General features: G+C 43.9%; 1 protein-coding gene across 6 annotated transcripts in view; it reads left to right on the top strand.

Moving 5' to 3' along the window:
- Window positions 1–12,348, top strand: part of GRIP2 (glutamate receptor interacting protein 2) — a 202,295-nt gene that overhangs the window by 76,571 nt on the left and 113,376 nt on the right. The window contains exon 1 of one of the 6 annotated variants that reach the window (XM_035106516.3): window positions 10,350–11,247. The exons of the other annotated variants lie outside the window; for them this stretch is intronic. Within the exon in view, the coding sequence (XP_034962407.1) occupies window positions 11,208–11,247 (40 nt within the window). The 5' untranslated portion in view covers window positions 10,350–11,207. Of the gene's footprint in view, window positions 1–10,349; window positions 11,248–12,348 lie in introns of those variants that run through there. 6 annotated transcript variants of the gene reach the window in all.

Raw genomic sequence — 12,348 nt, 5'->3', positions numbered from 1 at the left:
CAGAGTCCCTGCATCCGTAGAGCTCTCCTAAACCAACCATGTCTTGGTTGCCGGTTTCCAACGGCTGCTTTTCACACCAGTGCCAGAAGAGATGCTTAATCTGCCTTCCAGTCCTAGTCCCAACCACAAGCAGTGCAAATGCCACTGTTGTGCATTTATTTTATCTTGATATTAAGATTTGTCTTAATTAAACATAGTCTTCATCAGTTTTCAAATAACATGCACCAACAGTGACACAATTTGGACCAGCGCAACAATGTGTTCCCATGAGATCAGAAAAAAAGGTATGCTCATCTCTGACAAGCAAGTCAGAGCCATTTAGGTTTACTTGTGGTGAGCAGAATGTTCTGGGCAAACAGGTTAAGTACTGTGTACATGGGTTTGTCGCCTGATGGGGATTGAGTGACTTAGCTGGAGTCAGCTTTTTCCTTCCTGATCTGTTGGCTGAGGCAAGGAAGCTGCAAACTGGGCGTGACTCCGAACACAAGCATTGAACAACTTTAGACTAAGGGCTCATCCCCACTTCCACTTTTCCCATCACTAAGCTTCTCCTTCTATACCCTCTTGGACTCCCCACACCCCCAGGCCCTAGCCATGTTCTTTTTGTTCTGTCTGCTTCATAAAGTCTTTCCAGGGAAGCCAATGTTCACTTTGTAATGTGAGCTGGTGTGTCATGGAAGCTCTTTATGCTACTTGTGTTTGAACATTTCTACCTTCCTATGACCGGGATATTGCCTGCTTTATCATAATGCACATGTTTGATTTTTTATTTCCTCTTTTGCAAAATGTGGCAATCGGCTTTTAAAGTGTATCCTGTTGCAATGCTTATTAAAATTAAGCCCCGGGAAGATATGTTTGCATTTGAAGTAGCTCAGATATAGCACCTTGGAGAAAAGGTGTCTGATGCGCTAGCGTAAAAATGAAGTCTTATTAAGCAGAAACGCAATGCTTCTGTTGAATATTCCAGCAATTAAATTTTTATCTTGATTCGTATGCAGGTCAGGATGGTTTCAAAGGAGAACGAGGAAGCAAAGCATCATGGTTTAATGCTATGCAAATTAGTGTTAACATGCTGTTTCACTTCTCCTTAATGCATTGTTACACTGTTACTCATTGAAAAGAAAGTATGTGACACCTATTAAGAATGATGACCTACTCACTTAGTTTTCCATTTGGCTTGGCAAAGTGTCCCAGAAAAGATTCTGGTGCCAAGGGATTGCATGAAATCGGAAGAAAAGATAAGATTGGGGGCTTTGCTTTCTTTAAAGCCTTGTGTGGGTATTATTTACCATGTAGAGTATCTTACATTTATACTAGATCATGTAACATGCTGAAATCCTTTCCTACAGTAGACAAAGGAGTGTGTGTGTGTGTGTTTCTGTGCGTGTTAAAAAGAGGAAGTATTTAAATGTGCCACATTTGTACCACTTCCCATAAAGGGCTCAAAAAGGCAGTCAATAAGTTTTCTTGTTTGCCATTGCAACAACCCTGAGAGGTATATTAGGCAAAGAGAGAAGGGGGTTCAGATGAATCTCCTGGTGCATTAAAGTAATAGGTGATGGAGGTTGTGGAACAATGTGCGCAAACAAACCCCACCAGCTGCAATCTTGAGCACCCCTAGAGCAACTGGCAGAAAGTCTCTCGGTGAATGCATGGCTAAACAGGGATTTGAGCCCCAGGTCCCTGGTCACTGTCATTATTAGCTAAAGGGACCCCTAACTATTAGATCCAGTCGCGGACGACTCTGGGGTTGCGGCACTCATTTTGCTTTACTGGCTGAGGGAGCTGGCGTACAGCTTCCAGGTCATGTGGCCAGCATGACTAAGCCGCTTCTGGCGAACCAGAGCAGTGGACGGAAATGCCATTTACCTATTTATCTACTTGCACTTGCTTTCAACGTGCTTTCGAACTGCTAGGTGGGCAGGAGCTGGGACCGAGCAATGGGAGCTCACCCTCTCAAGGGGAATCAAACCGCCGACCTTCTGATCAGCAAGCCCTAGGCTCTGTGGTTTAGACCACAGCACCACCTGCGTCCCTCTGACATCATAATCATAATCATTATTAATATATAATATCTGTACCCAGCCCATCTGGCTGGGTTGCACCAGCCTCTCTGGGCAGCCTCCAACTTTTTATAAAACATCAAACATTAAAAACTTTCCTATGCAGAGCTGCATTCAGATGGCTTTCAAAAGTCATATACAGGTAGTTGTTTAACATCTGATAGGAAGGCATTCCACAGGATGGGCGCTACTACCAGGAAGGCCCTCTGCCCAGTTCCATGTAACTTCACTTCTCACAGTGAGGGAACCACCAGAAGACCTTTGGAGCTGGATCTTAATGTCCGGGCTGAATGATGTGGTTGGAGACTCTCCTTTAGGTATACAGGGCTGAGGCTGTTTAGGCCTTTAAAGGTCAGCATCAACACTTTGAATTGTGCTCAGAAATTTACTTGGAGCCACTGTAGACCCTTTAGGACCTAATAAGAAAGCATTAGGCCATGAGACATAGAACGGATTTCCTTCTCCCACTCGGAAGATCACTGTGTTCTAAATTTGGTGCACTGTCTGAGGTTTTGGGTGTCTCTGTGTGTCGCATACCATTGCATGGAGCACATAACTTATCAACTCATTTGCGTATCTCTTAGCTATTGGAGGTTGTGTGTGTGTGCCTTTAAAATTATGTTCCTCTCTCTGTCCATCTCCTTTTCACAGTTTTCCTTAAGAAATATGGAAAGGAAAAAGATCACTGTAAAAGCAATTCCACATGTTATGCTGTGACAGTAGTTTCTCTCAAGTCTTTAGTGAATACTCTTATCTGATAAATATCTCTGGTCCTATGATGCCTTCAGTTTCTTTAAAATAAGAATACAGAATAATTTTCCACTTGCTCTAAAGTGCTTCTTGGAACTGAATATCAGTCTGTTGATCTTAGCGTGCATTCCAGTCTGATTAGGTATAGTGGTTATACATGTTGCATAATCCTGGAACTTCAAAGAGGCCCGTGTCAGATGCGGGGTCACTTTGGCACCCCCCCTTCTCCCCCATTAATCACAATCCTATGTGGTGCTCCTAGCTGACTGATTCTTCTTTTTTTAAGCCTCCTAGCTATCAATGCTGCTATAGCTTTAGTAGGCCCGAGATGGATGTGGTTGTTTACTGAAATATTGTGTAGCCAAACATGTATGGTAATTCTCATTGGATTCCAATTCTGAGGAAGACAGAGTGTTAATGAGGAGGACTGTAGACAAAAACTCAACAAGAATATTCTCCCTTCTTTTTGTGCTCTGGCAGCTTCTATCTGAAGTAAGAGCTATAATTGCTTGTTGGAAAGGTCCATTTATATTGCAGTGCCAATTATTGATGATGAATTAGCTTTTAAGAATGCCTAGAGGAATCCCATCTTTATGGAAAGATACCTAGAGAAGCCCTATGGGTCTTGAAGATCCTGGTCTTGAAGGAAATATTTTATCAGTTCCTATAATGAACTCGCAGGCTTGGGCATCTGCAAGCTTTCCTGACTTTCCTCTTGTGCAGGGTTCAGCAAACTTTTTCAGCAGGGGGCCGGTCCACTGTCCCTCAGACCTTGTGGGGGGCCGGACTATATTTTGAGGGGGGGGAGGAATGAATTCCTATGCCCCACAAATAACCCAGAGATGCATTTTAAATAAAAGGACACATTCTACTCATATAAAAACATGCTGATTCCCGGACCGTCCGCGGGCCAGATTTAGAAGGCGATTGGGCCGCATCTGGCCCCCGGGCCTTAGTTTGGGGACCCCTGTTCTTGTGCAACTTCTTTGCAATGCCCTCCAGGTGCTACATATTAAGGGGTGGTTTGGTCAAAGAATGAGGATTGCTTTTATGGTGGATAAAATACCTATGCAGATTAGGCCTATCCTAATTCCAATGGTTCGTTCTCGGAATAATGGTTCCCATTTTTGACATATAACTCTCTTTTGGTGTGTAATTGGTATATGTTTACTCTAAACAGGAGAACGTGTAAGAGGCCTGACTTTTAAATATTGGTTACCAGAAACTTCTGTCAAGAGTTTGGGTGTAACCTTTGACGCCTCCCTTTCCATGGAGGCGCAGGTTGCATCCACAGCAAAGGTGGCATTTTTCCATCCCCGCCGCATCAAGCAGTTGGTCCCTTACCTCTCTCGCCCCGATCTGGCCACAGTGATCCATGCGACGATCACCTCCAGGCTTGACTATTGTAACTCGCTCTACGCGGGGCTGCCCTTAAAGCTGACCCAGAAACTCCAGCGGGTGCAGAATGCCGCGGCGAGGCTCCTTACAGGGTCCCGGCCGCGGGATCACATTAATCCAGTGCTTTACCAGCTGCACTGGCTCCCGGTGGAGTACAGGATCAGGTTTAAGGTGCTGGTTTTGACCTTTAAAGCCCTATGCGACTTGGGACCCTCGTACCTACGGGACCGCCTCTCCTGGTATGCCCCATGGAGGACCTTAAGGTCCACAAATAATAATACTCTGGAGATCCCGAGTCATAAGATGGCTAGATTGGCCTCTACTAGAGCCAAGGCCTTTTCAGTACTGGCCCCAACCTGGTGGAACGCTCTTTCCCAGGAGACCAGGGCCCTGCGGGATTTGTCATCTTTCCGCAGGGCCTGCAAGACAGAGCTGTTCTGCCTGGCCTTTGCGTTAGACTCAGCCTGACCCCTGTGTTTTACTCCCTCATGGCTTGGATTTATGGCCTACTTGAAATGAGGCTGCACTTTAAATTTTAATACTGTATTTTAATCTGTATTTTAATTAATTGTTTTTATGTTTTATTGTAATCCTGTTGGTGTCAGCCGCCCTGAGCCCGGTTTTTGACTGGGGAGGGTGGGGTATAAATAAAAATTTATTATTATTATTATTATTATTATTATTATTATTATTATTATTATATATTGTGAGTTACGCTTTTCAAAGAATTTGATTTCTGGTGACTCTGGAAGAAAAATATAGATCACCGTAAAATGGTGGTTAGGCTTTAAGTGAGTGCTTAATACAAAGTTGGTTAATGAAAGTCTGACTAGCGAGCTGCTCTTCTGTAATTGGAAAAATCTTCAAATAAACAAATTTTATATAAAAACCTTTTCAAATTCTAGTACAGGTGACTCCTGAAAGCTACACTCAGTCCTGCTTCTGGAGCATGCACAGCAGACTTCACCCCTAAGTCCTACTCATGCAAAAGATGGGGCAGATCTGAATGCAGTTGACTTCATACATGTAAATTCAGAAATAACTTATAATTAATTATATTTAATTTTTAAATAGCAATACAACAAATCTCACCCTAACAGACCTGCTCGGTCTGCTGCCCAGGTGCTATTAGTTGAAGGGCCTTTGCTGTCCTCCTTACTTGTTTTATCTTTCTGTTTTAGCTGGTCTTGGACTGGACTGTCATTCGAACAGAACAGATGTAGGGAATTTGTGGTGCTTGAGATGTTGTGGGACTTCAACTCCCATCAACCCCAGTTAGCATGCCCAATGGTCAGGGATAATGAGAATTGCAGTCCATCAACATCTGGAGGGCTACAAGTTTCCCATTCACGATGTGCTGTGTTGCTATAGCCTCACTCTGGGCTTTCATTAGACAAAAGTTAATTGCAGGGCTAGTTTGAGGTATGCTAGGAAAAAACACATATCTACTATGTTTAATCCAATTACCATGATGGTTCAGGTTTCTTAATGCATATATTGGGTGTGTGTGTGCAAGATTAAAAAGGGTACACTACTAATACAATCAACTTCATTGTCATTTTTAACTAATGCATTGTGCCTACCCCAAATTAGCAGTTTCCAGCTGTAACCCTTTTTCCTGAAAATTTTTCAAAGCTCACCCAATGATTTTTCTTGGGAAACGCTATGCAGTGTGTAAATGGATTCTAATTGCAAACTCAACTCTGCAATAAGCTAATTGCATTTATCAAAGACAACTGTGGTGTTTTCCCCTTAATAACAAATTACAGGGTAAAATTCTCCTCTGTGTGCTTTGGTTTTTTTGATTTTGCTAATTTTAGCTTTCTGCTCAAGGCACTTGAACCCTAAGCAAGTGACTTTGTCCCAAGGTGGAGATGTTACTGTGCATAAATAATAGTGCCGTGGTTAATTTCCACTGTCTGCCACAATTGTCTGTTTGATCTTCTTTTTTAATGGGTTCCAGGCTATGATCTAAAAGCATGTGAAGCCACTACCTTGCTGAAGTTAAGCAGGTCTGATTCTGGTCAGTCATTGGATGGTGACTGCTTGAGAATTTTATGTATGTTTCCTTGTGTTCCATGATGGAAGAAAGGCATGATATGAATGTTTGAGTAAATAAGTCTGGCAAACACTTCACAACCCTCATTTGGAGGCAGGTGTTACTGCATACATGTGGGTTATTCTGTATTTGTATCTCTCCATTATATTGAAATCAAGTATTAAGGCAAATGGCAAAAGAACAGAAGCCTCTGGTGGCATAGCCTGACTCATGTCGTGAGCCTCCATGCATGATGATTACCAATATTTGGAGCAATTTAAAGCCATAACCTGCTATTTTTAGGTTACCAATGATTGTGTGAGAAAGGGAAGTATCCACATCACCATAGAACTGTAGAGTTGTAAGGGATCCCGGGGATGATCAGGTACAACCTCCTGCATTGCAGGGATCTCAACTAGATCATACATGACAGGTGACCATCCAACCTCTGCTTAAAAACCTCCAAGCAAGGAGTCTGCCACCTTCTGAGGGAGCCAGTTTCACTGTTGAACAGCAACAGCTCTTACTGTCAGAAAGTTCTTCCTGATATTTAGTCAGAATCTCCTTTCTTGTAACTTGAATCCATTGGTTCAGGTCTTACCTTCCAGAGCAGAAGAAAACAAGCTTGCTCCATCTTCCTTGTGACAGCACTTTTGATATTTGAAGGTGGCTATTGTATCTCCTCTCAGTCTCCTCTTTTCCAGACTTAACATACCCAGCTCCTTCAACCATTCCTCATAAGGCTTGGTTTCCAGTAGGTTTATCATCTTGACTGCCCTCCCCTGCACATGTTCCAGCTTGTCAATATCCTTTTTAAATTGTGGTGCCCAGAACTGGACACAGTATTCAACATAGTTCTTCCATTTCTCCATTTCGTTAAAGAAAGAGACTTCCCGTGTCTAATGAAGACAAAAATTTGCACCTACATTTGTGGCCATTGTCTTGTAGAATATCACTAGCTTTAGTTATTTATTTAAATACATAATACAACATTTCCACTGTTCTACTCATTCTAACTTTCAAAGGGGGAACTTTTCCAGTTATGCAATCAAGCATCTTCATCATCCCATTTTCAGGGTCTTTGGATTCATTAGCCTGAGTTTGGGAATATTGGTGTAGTGTCATGAGAATTCAGTGTTATTAAAAGCTCAGGCTTGCTGTTCTGAAGCACATCATGAATGGGAAATGCTTGGGGATGAATACCAGGACAGTGAGTGTCAAGAATGTTGGGCTGGGTGATCCCTGGCTCCCTGATCTTTAAATAAAGAACTGGCTGGAATGTGCCTTCTTGAACCTCTTCCCCTCAAGCCTATCCTAAAGGGAGACAAAAGGGGTAGTTGGGTAGCACAATGTCCAGTCATTTACAGTGGTGCCTCACTAGACGAATTTAATTCGTTCCATGGGTCTTTTCTTATAACGAAAAATTCGTCTAGCGAATCCCATAGGAATGCATTGAATTTTTTTTGAATTTTTTTTTTTGCCCATAGGAACACATTAATTGAATTTCAATGCATTCCTATGGGAAACCGCGATTCGCTAGACAAATTTTTCATAAAACGAATTCGTCTAGCGAGGCAGCCTCCGCTCGAAAAATCCTTTCGTTAAGCAGAAATTTCGTTAAGCAGGGCATTCGTTAAGCGAGGCACCACTGTATTATAGACAGAAGCAAGCCAAAGTCGAGCAATTTTATGCCCCTCGGGTTTCAGTGAGAGATTTTTAAGTATATGCTTGGCTCTCTCAAAAAATCAATATGACATAAAAAGTGTTAACTTTGGTCAGATCATGGCCAATATGTTACGAAGTGTGGAAAGATAGGTTCATGCAGGGTGGCCTTGTGGGCTTGTCTTGGATCTGTGCCTTCCTTTTGCAATACTGTATCAACACTTCTCCATAATCTGCCTTGCTACTGCTGTCTTCATGTCAGCCCAAATGTGATCATTTTTGTATGTGTAGCAACCTCAAAGTTTGCTTTCCTTAAACTGGGCAGCAAGTTTGAGGATAAAGTGTTGACACCACAGTTGTAGTATTGCTGGAAAGGTGGGAAGTAAGAGATCATAGGATCATAGAACTGTAGAGTTGGAAAGGGTCCAAATGATCATCTAGTCCAGGCATCCCCAAACTTCGGCCCTCCAGCTGTTTTGGACTACAATTCCCATCTTCCCCGACCACTGGTCCTGTTAGCTAGGGATCATGGGAGTTGTAGGCCAAAACATCTGGAGGGCCACAGTTTGGGGATGCCTGATCTAGTCCATCCCCCTGCAATCCCATATGGGGATCGAATCTGCACCCTTGGTGTTATCTAACCAACTCTACACTCTACACTCTAACCAACTGAGCTATCCAGGTGCCAGATTTCCAAATACAGTTGTTGGGCTAATAACACTTTTGGTCATTCTGTAGAAGGATCATTGCTGAATGATAAGAGCATCTGCTTTGCATGAAAAAAGCAACCCAGGTTCAATCCCTGACCTCCCCAGTTCAGACTGGGAGAGATTCCTGTCTGAAATCCTGGAGAGCTGCTGTGGGTCAGTGTAAACAATACTGAGATAGATGGACCAATGATGTGCCTCAGTGTAAGGCAGCTAAATATATTTCTACATGGGCGCCGACTCCTAGGGGCCAAGGTAGTTTTGGCCCCATGAATGTATTGGGGCCAAATTGGGCACCCTCAATTTTCAGAAGGCATTTGGCTCCATCTGCTGGCTCTTGCAATGGTGCGTCAGCCCCCCCACATCTTCTGGAGAAGCCAGTGCCTCTGTATTCCTATGAGGTTGTGGCAAGCAGTCAGGAATAAAGTTCCTCTTTTCTTCTTCTTTGCATGTCCATGACATTTTAGTACTGAAACCAGTGCAGCAACCCAGTGCAACGTTTTCTCCATGAAGATTGCAAAGCCATAGACTATGGGCATATGCAGGTGGAGTGGTGCACAACTGTCCAGCACATTGAACCAGTACATTGAATATATGTAGCTCAGTCAGCAGAGCTTGAGACTCTTAATCTCACGTTTGTGGGTTCAAGCCCTACGTTAGGTAAAAGATCCCTGCATGCCCTTGTAGTCCCATCTCTTAAGACTAAAATGGATTAGTAGCCTCAGCTTGAGTGACCACCGTCCAAACCTCTTCCTGTTCCAGTTGGTACTTCTAGGGAGAAATATTGCTACTTCCCCCAGGTTCACCACTGCAATCTCTGTTGTCCAGCAAGGTGCAATTGTGTCTGCTCCTTTTCCCTCCTTCATATTAGAGTCCATATTCAGCTTTTTGGTGTTTATTATAATTAATGGAAGGGGGGGGGGAGACTGCAGGGTGGTATTCAACTATGTTTTACTCAGAGTAAAAAGGTAAAGGGACCCCTGACCATTAGGTCCAGTCGTGGATGACTTTGGGGTTGAGGCCCTCATCTCGCTTTACTGGCCGAGGGAGCCGGCATACAGCTTCCAGGTCATGTGGCCAGCGTGACTAAGCCACTTCTGGCGAAACCAGAGCAGCGCACGGAAACGCCGTTTACCTTCCCGTCAGGGCAGTACCTATTTATCTACTTTGACGTGCTTTCAAACTGCTAGGTTGGCAGGGACCAAGCAGCGGGAGCAGGGCAGTCTGGAGCAGGTCGGGTGCCCTGGCACTGAGGCACGGAGATCACTCCAGCACCCCCGCCCTCATAGCGTTCCACGCGGCTTTGTCGTGCCGCACCACTGGGACCTTACCTAGAGCCGGCCCTGAACGGGAGCTCACCCCGTCGCAGGGATTCGAACTGCCAACCTTCTGATCGGCAAGCCCTAGGCTCTGTGGTTTAACCCACAGGACCACCCGCGTCCCTTCCTTTACTTGGAGTAGGCCTATTGAAATTAATGAGCATAACTACATTAGGTGCATTGATATAAGAGGATTTACTCTGAGTAAAACTTAGCTGCCTAATGCGAATCTGCACACACGGCTGGCCAGTTTGCCCTGCAAAGAAGGGTTAAATTGAGTTATCAGGCGACAGAACTGCTGCTTCATGCTCCTGTGCCCTGGCTCTGTGTTTAGAGAAGGGAGCATAATGCTTTGGCAGCAGCTTGACATTGCCTTGAAAGGTGCTGGAGGCCGTGCAGTTGTCGGTTGACAAAGCGGGTGGAGAGAGAGCGAGAGAGAGAGAGCGAGCAAAGCGTGGCGTGGAGCAGTACTGCATCACTTGCAGTCTTCACTCTCACTCTGACAATGTTGCTGCCTGCAACTTGGAATATTTTTCTCCTTCTCTTTTACCTTTAAGTCATCTCTGCTGCCTTCCAACTTGCACTTGTGCCGCTGGATTGAGCAAAAGGAGGAAAAGCATTTTGGCTTAGAAACACGAAGAGGTTTAAATCCAGCCTTCTGAGGACTGTTATGGATTTTTTTTTCCCCTCTGGGTGAGAGCAACAAAAGACTGCCTGAAAGACGAGAGCGCACCACCCATGTGGGCTGATGGCTGCTCTCCCCCAGCGTGCGCTAAGTTGGAATGCAGATGGGAGTGAAGCGCCTGCTTTGCCTTCTCTGCAGAAGCTGGGGAGCCAGTGTTCAGTTTTGTCCATGCTGCTTCACCTTCAACCAGAATTTCTTTATTAATGCCTGCGTTTAGAAACTCTTGCCCTGTTCTGCCTCGTGGCAAGCCAGTTGGACAGATCTGTTGCTGGATTTTCTTAAGGGAGCATATCAAGATCTGACCACCTTTTTAATAATAATAATTTATCTGCATTCCAAATCTAGAGATCCCGACTGACATCGCTTTTAAATTTGATTTCAATGGAGTGTACCATTTGTTGGGTGTCAATCTGGTAGGCTCAATAGGACTTTGTTCCGTTTAAGTGGAGGAGTGCAGTAGAGCCATACTCTCTTGTGGGAGAGAGCGAGGCTGCTGTAATGTGATTCCAGTGCCGTCCAAGGCGGAGAGAGAGGAGTGCCTCTTCTTGCAATTTAGCTGAATGCTTTGATAGATAAATAGCAGACATGCTTTGCGGGCTGAAAAAGGATTTGCAGTCAGACTTCGGTGAGTGAGTCTTAAAATATTACCTTCCATTTCTTTTCATTTGATCTGATCTTTCTTCTTTGTGAAAGAAACTCGATCCTTTGAACTTTATTTCATTTCATTTCATTTTTTTTACAAACGTGATGCCCACCTTTACTAAAAGCCTCTCAAAATCTGTTTTGCTCTTTCGCTGTGGTTTCCATGCTTTTGTTTTAAACAGCTGTGTTTATGTGTTCACTTGCATGTAATTAATTTGACTTTGTCACCTTGGAAACTGTGGGCTGCTATACTGAACACCTCTTTTAAAAGTCTTTTGGTAGCTTTCATGTCTCCCTCACCCCACCCCATGGGGGATTTGTGTGTAGCTCTGTGTAATTTTGTATTTTCCCTTTTACTATAAAGCTGAGCTTGCATAGAAAAGCCTAAGGAGCAGCTTTTGTGAGTAGTAAAGGAGCATGCTAAAAATAGGCAGCCTGCTAACTCTGTGCAGTGATCTTCCTAAGATCAAGCAGTCAGTCTAGTGTAATAATATAACACACTAATGATTCTAATTCACTAGAAAATTGCCTTATGATGGAGGGCTGTTCCGCACATTGCAGATTTAGGGTGTGTACACAGGTAGACCCAATGTACACCACCACGTTTGAAATTGGCTGAGTGCATCTATTTTACCGCGTGTTCACACTGAAGCCATAAGCTGCGGAGTGGCCCTCAGGAACTGCGCTCTACGATAGTTTACTTTTGCAGAAAATGACCACACTTATCTCTCTCTCTGTCTCTTTTCATCTCAGAGAAGAGGACTAATGAGTATTCATTCCACTGTGGCTTTGCAAGCTGAATAGATTTTACAACAACCTATTGTTAGAGAGAGCTGGCGGTGATAAAATGTGATTCATGCTTAATTATGCTCACTGAGTTCTACTGTCACCCTTGGGTTTTCCAGCTGCAGCAGGAAGGTTGTCTTCTTCGGACCTAGGTGGTTTCCTTGTAAAAAAAAGAAAAGTTCAGCACTTTGAGAAAATGGACTATCCCAAGGAAGAGTATGCATGTTAGTTTGTTGTAACAAAGCATCAGAAAATAAATCCATGTGTTTGCTTGGACACACATGTGGGTTCAGTCACA

Source organism: Zootoca vivipara, chromosome 2 (genome assembly GCF_965207765.1).
Source record: "Zootoca vivipara chromosome 2, rZooViv2.hap1.1, whole genome shotgun sequence".
Taxonomy (NCBI): domain Eukaryota; kingdom Metazoa; phylum Chordata; class Lepidosauria; order Squamata; family Lacertidae; genus Zootoca; species Zootoca vivipara.
This window is presented reverse-complemented; position numbering and strand designations above follow the sequence as displayed.